The 14,368-nt window shown below is 37.2% G+C and overlaps 1 protein-coding gene across 1 annotated transcript in view; it reads right to left on the bottom strand.

The window, feature by feature from the left end:
- Positions 1–14,368, bottom strand: part of ARHGAP28 (Rho GTPase activating protein 28) — a 215,243-nt gene that overhangs the window by 96,592 nt on the left and 104,283 nt on the right. The window contains exon 2 of the mRNA XM_021686183.2: positions 3,074–3,285. Within this exon, the coding sequence (XP_021541858.2) occupies positions 3,074–3,285 (212 nt within the window). The remainder of the gene's footprint in view (positions 1–3,073; positions 3,286–14,368) is intronic.

Genomic DNA, 14,368 nt, shown 5'->3' with positions numbered 1-14,368 from the left:
AAATACCTCCACATATCCACTAGAATCATTCACATTAACAAGTCTAATATCATCAAATATTGCAAGTATGTGAAACAACAGATTTGTCTGTCAGATACTGGTAGAGGGAGTGTAAAATGGTACAATTCCTTTGGAAAAAAGCTGGCAGTTTCTTCTGTAGTTTAGCATATTCTATGAAAAAAATATATATATCGAAGAGAAATAAAAACGTTATCTCCAGACTTTCACAAGATTGTTCACAGAAGCCTTATTCATAATAGCCCAAACTGCAAACAACCTTCAAGTCCATTAACAGTTAAATGGATAAACAAATTGTGACATATTCACACAATGGAATTCTGCTATTACAGGTTGAATTGGGCCCCCCAAGAACATAGAGTGAAGTCTTAACCACCAATACCTATGAATGTAACCTTATCTCGAAACAAGGTTTTAGCAGAGGTAATTAAGATGTAAACTGCGATGAGGTCATAGTGGAGTAGAGTGGGCCTTTAATCCAACATAAGGGGTGTCTTTATAAAAAGAGGAGGAGAAAGACAAAAATATAGGGAGTAGGCTCTGGGACTATAGAGGCAGAGAATGGCATGTGTTGTCTACAGGTCAAGGAACAGCAAAAATTGCAGGCAACACCAGAAGCTAAGGCGAAAGCTAAAGAGAAGCGCAGAGAACAGATTGTGCCCCACATCTTCAGAGAGGTTGCTGACACCCTGACTTCTAGTCTCAACTGTGAGAAAATAAATTTCTGCTATCTTAAGCCACTGGGTTTTGGGGTACTTCGTTACAGCAGCCTTAGTAAACTAATACAAACTACCCAATAATAAAAGGAGAGAAACTACTGAAATACCAGATGAATCCCAAAAATACTATGTTCAGTGAAAGAAGCTAAGCCCAGAACTAATCTATGACACAGAACATCAGAACCATGGTTGCTTTTGGCCACAGACAGCAAGTCATGGAAGTGACAAGACGGGGAAAAAGCTTGAAAACGTTTTCTGAGTTGTTTTCTTTTTTTTTTTTTTTTAAAGATTTTATTTATTTAACAGAGAGAGAGAGACACAGTGAGAGAGGGAACACAAGCAGGGGGAGTGGGAGAGAGATAAGCAGGCTTCCCGCCGAGCAGGGAGCCTGATGTGGGGCTCGATCCCAGGACCCTGGGATCATGACCTGAGCCGAAGGCAGACGCTTAACGACTGAGCCACCCAGGCGCCCCTGAGTTACGTTTTCTGAGTTGACTAAAATGTTCTCTCTCTTGATTACTGTGAGGTTATAAAGTTAGCATTTGTCGAACCTCACTGAGTTGTACACTTAAAGTTCTGTGCATATAGTTCAAAGGAAAAAATCTGTAATTAAATATTAAACTCTAGTTAGTAGCTATGCTTTCTGTAGAAGTTTAGGTTACAATCTGAAAACATTTTCTGTGTACTCTAGGCTTAAGCAAAGGATAGTAAAAGCCAGGTCTCTCATTATTAGAGAAGAGAGTTATAAATACAGAAAAAAAAAAAAAAAGACGGCAACAGCAAACCTTGTCGTGGTGAATTGGAATGGAAGGTTATCAGTATGAATTCCTGTTTTTTAATACAGATAGATAGCTACCAAGTAAGAAAAGGGGATGAAGAATAACAGGCATTTTCCTTCACATATCTTTCTATCTTTCTGGATCTGAAAAGGCAAAAAGTAAGGGTGTAAGTTAAAGGAATAAGAATATACTTCACTACCCACTGCCCCTCCACCAACCCTCAATTTGTTTCCTATAGCAAAGAGTCTCTGATTATTTGTCTCCCCGAGACAGGGTAATTGTGTGAATGGCATTAAGGAGCGCTGGTGATGTGTTCAGCACTGGGTGTTAGACACAACTGATGAATTACTGAACTCTACATCTGATACTAATGATATACTATATGTTGGCTCTTTGAATTTAAATAAAAAAAAAAAAACTGTCCAGAAATGGGGATTATAATATCTCTAATGTTAATTCCAAGCAGACTGTTATTTTAATTTCTAAAGATAATTGGTATTGCATAGCAAATTCATATGTTAAATATAAGTATGTGAAGTCTGTTTAGTTTTAAAATATATTATCTGTATGCAATTAATTTCAATAAAAATTCTGGAAGTAAAAAAAAAAAAAAAAGAATACACTTCACTAATGGAGATGGTTCCCTTGAATGGATTCTCATTCAATGTGTGGTGAGACTTTTTATTTCTAATGGTTTGTGAAATATACTAATTGTGGTGTATCTGAATTATTATTTTTTTCAGACCTAAGAAGGATAGACTTATAGGATAAGGAATGAAGAATGAAAACTTTTTTAAAGTTTCAGTCTATCTTGGTAGTTGTCTAGCCTAGCCAGGTTAATCACTGCCTAATGAAAACATTCTTAGGTAGATATTTATTACTAAACTACCTTCTGTCTTTCTTGGATGTCTTATGTATTTACCTGTTGATAGGTAGCAAATGGAGATGACCTATTTTAATCCAAGGTAAAGTAATTTACATTTTTTTAAAAAGAGTAAGTAAATTAGCTTTTTTTTTCTTTTAGCTCTCAATTTTCTGTTCAGTTTCACAGAAAATTAGTATATTTGACAGGGCTTTTATTTTGAGAAATACAAGGTAATCTATTCCCTAAGTACATTAACATTAGTAAATGCCTCAAAATCAAATTTTCTTTTCTCCAAAATTGTACTGGCCTTTTTTTTTCCCCTCTCTCTTTCTGTCTTTCTCTATCTTTTTTTTTTTTTTTTGGAATTAATAGTCAAGTATACAAATGTAAAAGCCATCAAAATTAGAATATTCAGTCTGCTAAATGATGAATCAAATCAATGATCTGCACAGCATCCCTAAGTAGTGATATGTAAGAAATCAATCTGGATTTTGACAGCCCTCCTTCTTAGGTCATATCACTGTGTATAGAAGCCAGTCCAGTAAATATAAATCAGTGAGAGTTGGTAGCTGCTATGCCAAATTCTACTGATTTCATTTGTTAAACTACTACTGGAATGATGTCTACCTGCAAACAGAGTAAGAGAGAGCATACAAAGAAAAACACACAGGACGAAAGGTCCAGCACCTTACCATCCACAGGTTTGACCTCAGCTGGTATCTGCTCTTCCTGTCCTCCCATGCTGCCTATGCTGTTCTCTTTAATGCTTTCTATTTCCCGCAAGAAATCCTCCATGGAGGTGCTGTCTATGGAGGCTTGTGAGTGGGAGCGGCTAAATGCAGAAGAATGTAGAGATTCATTGGAGAGCATCCTGTTAATTCTTCGGCAGCGAGGAATAGATTTTCTGCAGAAAGAATAATATCTGTTAATAAAAATCAGTCTTTTATGTTTTAAATCACAAAATAAAATTTAGGTTTAAAATCAATGCAGAATGGAGTTAAGTGTGACAGAGAGGGGTCTAAGAGAATTATCTCCATTTAGTGGTGGCCCTTCTTTTTTATTCTCTATAATTCATAATGACTTTGTGGCTACGTAGGAATCACCCTGAAAATACTTTTTATAATTTTCACACAATCATAAAGTATGAAGTTATCTGTATTAGCCAAAACATATAGTTCAAGCCAGTATCTCTAATGAACACAGATGCAAAAATCCTCAACTATTAGCAAACTGAATTCAAAAATACATTAAAAGAATCATTCACCACCACCACCATGTGGGACTTATTCCAGGGATGCAAGGATGGCTCAGTATCTGCAGATCAATCAACATGATATATCACATTAACAAAAGAAAGGATGCAAACCATATGATCATCTCAAAAGATGCAGAAAAAAACATTTTAAAAAATTCAATATCCATTCACGATAAAACCTCTTAACAAAATGGGTAGAGGGAACATATCTCAACATAATAAAGGCCATATATGACAAAGCCACAGCTAACATCATACTCAATGGTGAAAGGCTGAAAATTTTTCCTCTAAGATCAGGAAAAAATAAGGATGTCTACTCACACTTTTATTCAATACAGTACTAGAAGTCCTAGTGACAGCAATTGGGTAAGAAAAAGATATGAGGCTTCCAAATATGTAAGGAAGAAGTAAAACTGTCCGTATGTGCAGATGACACGATACTACATATAGAAAACCCTTAAAAATGCCACCAAAAACTATTAGAATCAATCCATGAATTCAATAAAACTGCAAGATACAAAATAAATACACTGAAATCTGTAGTGTTTCTTTTCTTTTTAAAAGATTTTATTTATTTATTTCAGAGAGAGAGAGAGAGAGAGCATGCACAAGTAGGGGCAGACAGGCCAAGGGAGAGGAAAAAGTAGACTCCCCCCTGAGCAGGTACCCTGATGTGGGGCTTGATCCCAGGACCCTGAGATCATGACCTGAGCCGAAGGCAGACGCTTAACAGACTGAGCCAAAGAGGCACCCTGTAATGTTTCTATACACTAATAATGAACTAGCAGAAAGAGAAATTAAGAAAATAATCCTATTTACAATTGCATCAAAAGGAATAAACGACCTAGAAATAAATTTAACCAAGGAGGTGAAAGACCTGTACTTTGAAACTTAAGACACTGATGAGAGAAGTTAAAGATGACACAAATAAATGGAAACATACACCATGCTCATGGACTGGAAGAATTAAGAGTTAAAATGTCCATACTACCCAAGCAATCTACAAACTCAATGCAATCCCTATCAAAATACTAGTATTTTTCACAAAACTAAAACAAATAACCCTAAAACTTTAATGGAACCACAAAAGAACCCGAAGACAAAGCAATCTTGAGAAAGATTAAGTTGGAGGTATCACAATCACAGATTTCAAACTATATTACAAAGCTATAGTAATCAAAACAGTATGGTACTGCCACAAGACACATAGATCAATGGAACAGAACAGAAAGCCCAGAAATTAAGCCCACACGTATATGGTCAATTAATCTATGACAAAGGAGGCAAGAATATACAATGGGGAAAAGACAGTCTCTTCATTAAATGGTGTTGGGAAAACTGGACAGGTGCATGCAAAAGAATAAAAGTGAACCACCTTCCTATACCAAGACACAAAAATAAACTCAAAATGGATTAAAGACGGGTGCCTGGGTGGCTCAGTTGGTTAAGCGACTGCCTTCGGCTCAGGTCATGATCCTGGAGTCCCAGGATCGAGTCCCGCATCGGGCTCCCTGCTGAGCAGGGAGTCTGCTTCTCCCTCTGACCCTCTTCCCTCTCGTGCTCTCTATCTCTCATTCTCTCTCTCTCAAATAAGTAAATCTAAAAAAAAAAAAAAAAAAAAAAAAAAAAAAAAAAAAAAAAAAAATGGATTAAAGACTTAAATGTAAGACCTGATACCATAAAACTCGTAAAAGAAAACACAGGCAGTCACCTCTTGGACATCAGTCTGAGTAGTATTTTTTTGGATGTGGCTCCTCAGGCAAGGGCAACAAAAACAAAAATAAACAACTGGCACTCCATCAAACTAAAAAGCTCTGGACAGTGAAGGAAACAGCAAAACAAAAAGGCAACCTATTAAATGGGTAAAGATATTTACAAATGATATATCTCGTAAGGAGTGTATGGTACATACTGGAAGGCTGGTTTATGCAAGCATGACCTGAATGTCCCTCTTAATCACTATCTTGAGATCTTGTCCTCCTTCTATATTCCCATCAAACAGAATGGATAGGACATGTTGTTCAGTGCTCAAGGTTAAGGACTCCAGGGGTGGCCAACCCAGAGTGTCTCCCTTGTAACAAAGACTGTCTGGATGGCAGGACTTGATCTCCTTCCAACACTGGCTGTGCAAGGAAGGGAAGGGCTACAGATAGTTGCTAGGCTAGTTGCTATACTATAAAAGCTTACTGCAAATAGATTCCAGAAGTGGATGCTTTGTCCAGTTGGCTGCTGCTGGACATCCTCTAAGTTGCCCCCATAAACCTATGTCTTGATCCCTGTCTCTGGGTCATTTCTTCAGTCTTGCCAGACCATCATCCACCCTTGGCTTAGAGTGTCCTGGGGTGTGGCTACACAAGGGGTTAATATCCAAAATATATAAAAAATTCATAAAACTCAACACCAAAAAAAAAAAAAAGTCCAAATAAAAATGGGCAGAGGACCTAAATAGATACTTTTCCAAGAAAGACATACAAAGTGGCCAAAAGACACATAAAAAGATGCTCAACATCATTAATCATCAGGGAAATGCAACAAAACCACAATATCACCTCACACCAGTCAGAATAGTATCAAAAAGACAAGAAATAACAAGTGTTGGCAAGAATGTGGAGAAAAGGGAACCCCTGTGTACTGTTGGTGAGAATATACATTGGTGAAGCCACTACAGAAAAAGCATATGAAGGCTCTTCAAAAATTTACAAATAAGAATACCCTACAATCCAATAATTTCACTTCTGGGTATTTACCTGAAGAAAATTAAAACACTAATTTGAAAAGATATGTGCACCCCTACATTTATTGCAGCATTATTTATAACAGCCAAGATGTGGAAGCAACCTAACTGTCCATTGATAGATGAATGGATAAAGAATGTGACACACACACACACACACACACACACATACACACACGTGATATGGAATATTATTCAGACTTAAAAAGAATAAAGTCTTGCCTTTCCAACAACATGAATGGACCTAGAGTGTATTATGCTAAGTGAAGTAAGTCAGAGAAAGACAAATACCGTATGATTTCACTTATATGTGGAATCTAAAAACCAAAACAAATGAACAACTAACAAAAAACCAGACTCTTAAATACAGAGAACGAACTGGTGGTTGACAGAGGGGAGGGGAATAGGGCCATGGGTGAAATAGGAAAAGGGGATTAAAAGGTACAAAATTCCAGTTATAAGTCACAGGGATGAAAAGTACAGCATGGGGAATATAGTCAATAATACTGTAATAATGTATGGAGACATACAGTGACTACACTTATCATGGTGAGCATTTTTGTATATGTTATAAATATACAAATGTCAAATCACTATGATGGATACCTTACACTCATGTTTCTGTGGGGATGAGGGAATAGGAAGTTTTTGTTTAATAAGAATAGAGTTTTAGTTTTACGAGAGAAAAAGAGTTCTGGAGAGAGGTAGTAGAGATGGTTACAACAATCTGAATGTACTTGATACCACTGAGCTGCATGCTTAAAAAATGGTTAAGATGGGGGCGCCTGGGTGGCTCAGTCGTTAAGTGTCTGCTTTCAGCTCAGGTCATGATCCCAGGGTCCTGGGATCGAGTCCCACATCGGGCTCCCTGCTCGGCAGGAAGCCCGCTTCTCCCTCTCCCACTCCCCCTGCTTGTGTTCCTGCTCTCGCTATCTCTCTCTCTGTCAAATAAATAAATAAAAAATCTTTAAAAAAAAAAAATGGTTAAGATGGTAAATTTTATCTTACATGTATTTTATCAGAATTTAAGATTTTATTTATTTTATCAGAATTTTTAAAAATTGACAGAAAATTGGGGGGCTAGGTGGCTCAATCAGTTGAGTAGCTGACTCTTGATCTCAGCTCAGGTCTTGATCTCAGGATCTCAAGTTCGAGCCCTGCACTGGGCTCCACACCGGGCATGGAGCCTACTTAAAAAAAAAATTGAAAAATATATTTTTAAAAAGTTGGCTGCTGAAATAACGAGATAGTGTGAAGAAATAATCTGTGACATTAAATAGAAAGACCCTACATTAGGATGAGGAAGGGGGCACTGACTCGGAATACAGAGACCCATAGTCAGTTCAGGGAGAATTGGATCACCACTAAGGGTAGGGTACAACCAAAGAAGAGGGCAGTGTGGGCTCCTGTTATCTAGGAGGGCCACAAAAGGACCACTGCCAATCTTGAAGACACACAACTGAGCAGAGCATGCAGCAGCTTCATGGGGCACTTTCTCACGGAGTTGCTGCAAGGACTAAATAAATTAGCATGTGTGTGCACTTAGAACATAAAAATATCCAACAAAAGTTAGTTTAAAAAACAAGAGACACAATGGGGGACATATATGCCAAAATGCTGGAATTCTGAGAAATTTTGAAGATTTGCATAAAAATAAAATAAAATATTTTTATGTGAGGTAGTGATGTGTTAAGGCACCTTATTGTTGTGGTAATCATTTTGCAATATATACATGTATCAAATCAGCATATCATGCATCTTAAATTTAACCCAATGTTATATGTCAAATATCTCAATAAAACTGGAATAAATTCAAAATATATTTGATTTCCAAGACATACGATTGACAAATACCGTATTTCCTAGGAACAATGTTTGATTAACAAGAACACTTCGGTCCCCAACCATGAATAACTGAGCTACTTTATGCAGTATGATCTTCTGTTCTTGCTCTTACGTTATTTTCTTTTTAATTTTCCAATTTGGAGTGGGTGTGAAACTTCTTTCAAAGAATTTCAAGTATATCTTCTTATCCTGGGGTTCAGGTAGAGTTGAACCAAAAGGCTGAGACTACCTCTTAACTAATGTGCAGTCTGAGCTGTTACACCCCAAACAAGAACTCCCAGATGGAAAGAGGCAACCAAAGCAATGGCATAGCAATGTCCAACTGTGGCATTATGACTCACTTAGGACAGTTTCATTTTAATATACAGGGCAGCGGTGGACTGCTATGGAATGTAGCCATGTCCTACAGCATATACTCTAGTAGAGAAACATCTACTTATAAGCTGCAATCAGCTGCCACTGCTTACACAGCCTTCATATACCATATTCAGAAAAAAATATACAGATGCCCAAAACTTTCCCTATTTCTGGATGTTTATTAGGTTTATTTCTTTCAAAATGAATATTCTTGACTTTGAAAAATTTACAGTATTAATGGCATACATGGATCAAGTTTTTAAAAACTATAATGCAGTATTGTAAGCATAAAATTTAAATAATACACAATTTATAAAGTGGAAATTGAAGGTCTTCTCCTCCATCTGTATCACATCAGTACTTTTCTATAAGCTGTTTTGTTTTCCCATGCAAAAACATGTCATAGATATTTTTTCCATGCCAAGAGAAATACCACCTCAACTACTGCATGGAATAGCATAACTTACCTTAGAAATTAAGTAAACATGCAGATATATACCCAAGCACTGAAAAAGTTTTAAGAAATGGGAAATTTGAGAAATAATAAGTGAATCTTAGAACAGGAGGAGCAGGGATGCCTGGGTGGCTCAGTTGTTAAGCGTCTGCCTTCAGCTCAGGTTATGGTCCCAGGGTCCTGGGATCGATCCCCGCATCGGGCTCCCTGCTCAGCAGAAGCCTCCTTCTCCCTCTCCCACTCCCCCTGCTTGTATTCCCTCTCTTGCTGTCTCTTTCTCTGTCAAATAAATAAATAAAATCTTTAAAAGAAAAAAAAGAACAGGAGGAGCATACACATTTAGAGCTAATAATGATAATTTTAGTTATAGCACACAGTTCCTTACTCATGTAAAGGTTACATTGGTGGAATCTCAAAGAAGGGATCATCATAACCTTCTGTTGGGGCAAGGAAAACAGATGCACAATATGGGTCATGAGCATCTGAGTGACACACTGGTTCATTCTGAGATAATCCACCCAAAGAATTCTATAAATGCAGTGATCAACTATTTTTTTTGGCAAAGAAGTCAGACAGTATTTTTGGGACAAGCACTTTTAAGAGTTCTCGCTTCTTTAGTTAGGGATCCAAATATTCCCCCCTTCAACCCGGAGTAGAGGCCATGACCTTCAGTCTTAAAATATTACATAACTGTGATCCTCAGGCTCACCCAACACTTTGATGAGACTTAATCTGTAGCTTCATACCTCACCATATTAGGATAAATAGAGCTTAATCTTCTTAAACTGTTTGTATTTTTTAATTCCAACACAATACCAGGAAAACATTACATGAAAAACAGAATGCAATTGTATTACACAGCAACTTTTGTTGGGAAAACACCATTAGGTTTCAAATTAGATTTTAAGTGCATGGTAATTCCCATAAATTCAAAGTGGCATTAAAAAAAGATTTTATTATTCCATTTACCCTTCCATTATCTTTCTAGAAATAATTTGTATTATGTAGTAATGATTACTGGAGCTCTAGAACTTATTATTGTCTACCCTGAATTAGTATTTTATAACTTGAGAACATAAATACCTCACAGTAGTATAACTCTCTCTCCACCTGTCAATGGACTTTTAAATAGTCAATAATCTTTTTAAAAATTAAATAAGTAGTCTTTTATATTTATCTTTTATGGTGCTCTTTTATTTCTTCCCATATGTCCCTGTACCCATAACAGATCATTTGCAATCAGCTTTGAGAACTTCATTTGGCATTTCCTCTTTTTTTCCTTAGCATTTGTTGTACTGTGTATCTGCTGCCAACAAACTCCTTTAGATTTCTTTCTGAATACATCTTTAATTTCTTTTCAGTTTGCTGAATTTGTTTACTGGGCAAAGAATTCTAGGCTAGCAGTTTTTATTGTTTTTTAAGACCTTTTATAGATGTCATTCCATTGTCTTCTGGACTCTTGAATCTGATGAGAAGTCCATTATAATTCTTATTGAGATTCTTCTAATACAATGTCTTTTTTTTCTAGATGCTTTTCATAAATTTTCTCTTTCTCTTTTGTTTTTAGCAGTTTAATTATGAAATGCCTATGTTGTGGTTTTGTTTTTATTCTGCTTGAGGTTTATGGAATTTCTTAAATCTGTGGGTCAATGTCTTTCATCAATTTTGAACTATTACCCATTTTTTCTTCAATTTTTTGGTCCCATTCTCTCTCTCTTCTTCTCTTTGAACTCCAGTAACATGAATGTCAGCCATTTGATATTGTCCCAAATGTCCCTCATGGTCTTCTTTGCTTTTTCCCCCACTCTTTTCTCGTTCTTCAGTTGAATTTCTACTACCCTGTCTTCAAGTTCACTTTTCTTTTCTTCTACACATCTAGACTGCTGTTAAGTCCATCCAATGAATGCTTCAATTCTGATATTATGTTTTTTCATAAGACGTATGTCAAATTAGTTTTTTAGAGATTCTATTTCTCTGTTGACATTATTCATCTTTTATCCATTTTATGCAACTTTTCCTTTGATTCCTTTAACAATTATCATTGTTATTTAAAAGTTCTTGTCTCTTAATGCCAAAGTCTGTGCCATCAGTATGCCTGCTATAGTGATCAAATACCAGTCAACTGTGTATGATACAGGTCACATTTTCCCTTTCTTTTACTAACTCATAACTTTTTGTTGTGTGGCAGCAGACATTGTTTTTAAAAGAACTCTAGGAAACTGGAATTAATAGTAATTTCCCTTTTCTTCTGTCTAGAAATTAGAGTAAGACACAGATCACTTCACTCCAATTAGGAGTTGAGCTGGGTCTGGGCTGTATTGCAACTTTAATCAGTTTTATGTTACCTCTGGGTCTAAATGCTTTAAATGTCCTGTGTGTTTACAGCCCCCCACCCCCACCACTAAGGAGGGCTTTAGGTTAAACACCATGGGACTAAGAACTCTCTGATTTAGAGCCTAACCCCCAGCTTCCTATGTTGTTGGGCTCTCAGCAAACATCTCAAGGGAGAGAATTATCAGGTGTGGAGGTCCCTGCATTTGGGGCTTCAACAGATTCCAATCTGCTGTCCCAGTGTAGGCAGCCATTAACAGCTGTACTGGTATCTCCTTGCCCCAGCAGAGGCCCTCCACCCAAGCAGGTATGATCATCTGCCCAGAAGTGCAAAGACTTAGGGTGAGAAATATGCCCAGGGAGGGAAATGACAGCTGGGCTCTGTCACCTAGGAAGAGCTCTGCCCTCCCTGAGATTTATCTCCTTTAGATGGTGTGTCCATAGCTCTCCACCAGTTTTTAAAACATATCACGTTTACATTTATCCTTCATTCTCTAGTTGTTACAGTGGTAAAGAGTCAGCCACCACGTAGTCTATGCCCTAACTGAAAGTAGAACTCCGACAGAACAATGTAAGTGTATCAGATTTCTTTTAACATTGTATTTGCTAATGAACTGCTAGTTCTGTCTAACCCAAGTTCAGTTCTGAGTATATTCCATAGAATATTTTTAAAAGACATAGATCTTGCTAAGAAATATTCTATGGGCCCTTACTGTCTCTTGTAAAGAATTTCATAGATATCAATTTACTACCATACACATTACATCATTTGATCCTTACATTAACACCATAAAGCAGCCAAAGCAAGAATTCATGTCTCATTATATAATGAGGAAAACAGTTACTGACAGCAAAGTGGAGACACATAATTTCCCACTGCAATTACAATAAAATGCAAATGCTCTTCTAGGACTTCATGGCCCAGCACGTTCTGTCCTCAAACTGCTTCTGCAGTCACACCTTCTATCACTCTCCCCAGCATTAGCACTAGGCATGCTAATCTTTTCTCAGTTTCTCTAAAAAGCCAAGCTGTTTCTTCCCTCAGGAAATTTTCTCTTACTGGTTTTTCTGCCTGGAACATTCTCCTACTATTTCCATGCCAAGATGCTTCTCATCATTCAGTTCCCAAGGTAAATGTCACCTCCTCGGGGGATCTTTTCCTAGCCATCCTAAATTAGCATTCCTCCAGTTATCCATCATCTCAGCTTTCTGCATTTCCTTCTTCCCATCCATCAACAACTTACACTTTATCTACTCACTTACTTCATTTTTTGGGAATGATTTTCCCCAGTAGAATATAGAGGAACCATGTCTGTCTCATTTACACAGTATCTGGCCAGTAACAGAACTCAGAAATATTTGCCAAATGAATGACTAGTGACAGCGGAGCCAGAATATAAATTCAAACCTTTTCAATCCTGTCCAAATGCTTTCCCTACAATAATCTTTCTTAATTTCAAAAGCCCCCTCGGGTATTATTAATGTTTCTGTGTATAGCTATACATATCTTTATACCATAGAAGAAATATAATGTGGTGAGTTTAAGAAAAACTATGAAGCCAGCTGGCGCAGGTTTCAGTGTGGGCTCTAACGCTTTCTGGATCTATGACCTTCAAAGCAAGCTACTGAACTTCTGTTCCTCCACTGCCTAATCTGTAAAACGGGAATATTAGTCATATATATGTCTGGGGGTTATTATAAGGATTGAGTTAATATATGTGAAATGCATGGTACATAGTAAGCCAATGTGTTGACTGCTATAATTTAATTTTTTAGCACACCTGTAACTAGACTTACAGTAAGGCTATAGTGGGTGCTAAAATATCATCAGGGCACTAAAATATCACTAGAAATATAATGAGATAAATGAAACTGCATTTATCAGAACTCCTCTCTGACCCAACTCCATTCCCAAGCCTTGTTTCCTCAACTCCCTTAGGCCACAAAGGGCCATCTGACACAGTTCTGGCCAGTCACATCAGAAAAATTCTTCCCCGTGTTTCAGAGAGATCTTTTGTTTTCCTGAAATAAGTGCTATCATTTTCTCTTTCTCCTTCTCCCTTTTTGGAATGTAGACAAGATGACTGATGCTTCAATAGCCATCTTGCAATGATGAGAGAAAAGCCAAGAAAACTGCAGAGATCAGCCTTGCCATTATCGAGTCTCAGAAATAAAATCAGATGCTGCCTATCTCTAGACTTTTAGAAATGTGAGGACAAGCTCCTAATTTTAAAAACAACTCTAATCTTTGTTGTTGTTATTGTTACTTGCAGCCCAAATGACTCCCAAATGATATAACTGGAAGGAATACTTCAATAACTCATTTGGAGTAGGGTGAGATTAGACACCTTCTCCACTCCACTAAGGGAATTATTCAAGTAAGAATACACTGTCTGCCTCCTAAAAGAAGTTGTGTCTAATGTAATGATCTTCAATTTAAAGAGCTACAAATTATGTGCCCTAATCCCATGTCTGTCTGGCCTTGATCGGTATACTATAGAGTTAAACTTCATTCCTGCTGAAAATATCCCTGGCTAAATATACAGGGAATATATTCACATTGTTCTCAAATCAAACATATTCCAAGAGTATTAGGAAGAATATACCAAAATCAAAGATTTCCCCCTCCTCTTTCTGAAAGAAGGATTGAATTTTCCATTGTCACTGTCTTTGAATGATGCCAATGGCAGCACAGCATGGTCATCTAGAGAAATCATCTTGGATCCTGACCTCAAGTGAGCCTTTGCAGCAAGGCTCTTGCAAGTGAAATTGTTCACTCTGTGGGACAGACCCCAGGCATAGTCCCAGTAATGCAGCTGTTTGCCCTCTTAGCTCCCTCAGGAGGCCATTTAGATAAAGTAAGAAAGAAGACAAATCCCTTTGTTTTTAAGCTCTGACTTCTCAGAAATCTTTGGATTCTAACATGCTTATAAACAAGCTCAACTTGGATGTCTTGCAAAAAGCACCTGAAAGGCAAGGGTGATAAAGGGAGGCTATAGTTTCAGAGTAAT

This window comes from Neomonachus schauinslandi, chromosome 14 (assembly GCF_002201575.2).
Source record: "Neomonachus schauinslandi chromosome 14, ASM220157v2, whole genome shotgun sequence".
NCBI classification, from domain to species: domain Eukaryota; kingdom Metazoa; phylum Chordata; class Mammalia; order Carnivora; family Phocidae; genus Neomonachus; species Neomonachus schauinslandi.
The sequence above is the reverse complement of the archived record's forward strand: the minus strand, read 5'-3'. Positions and strand labels throughout refer to the sequence as shown.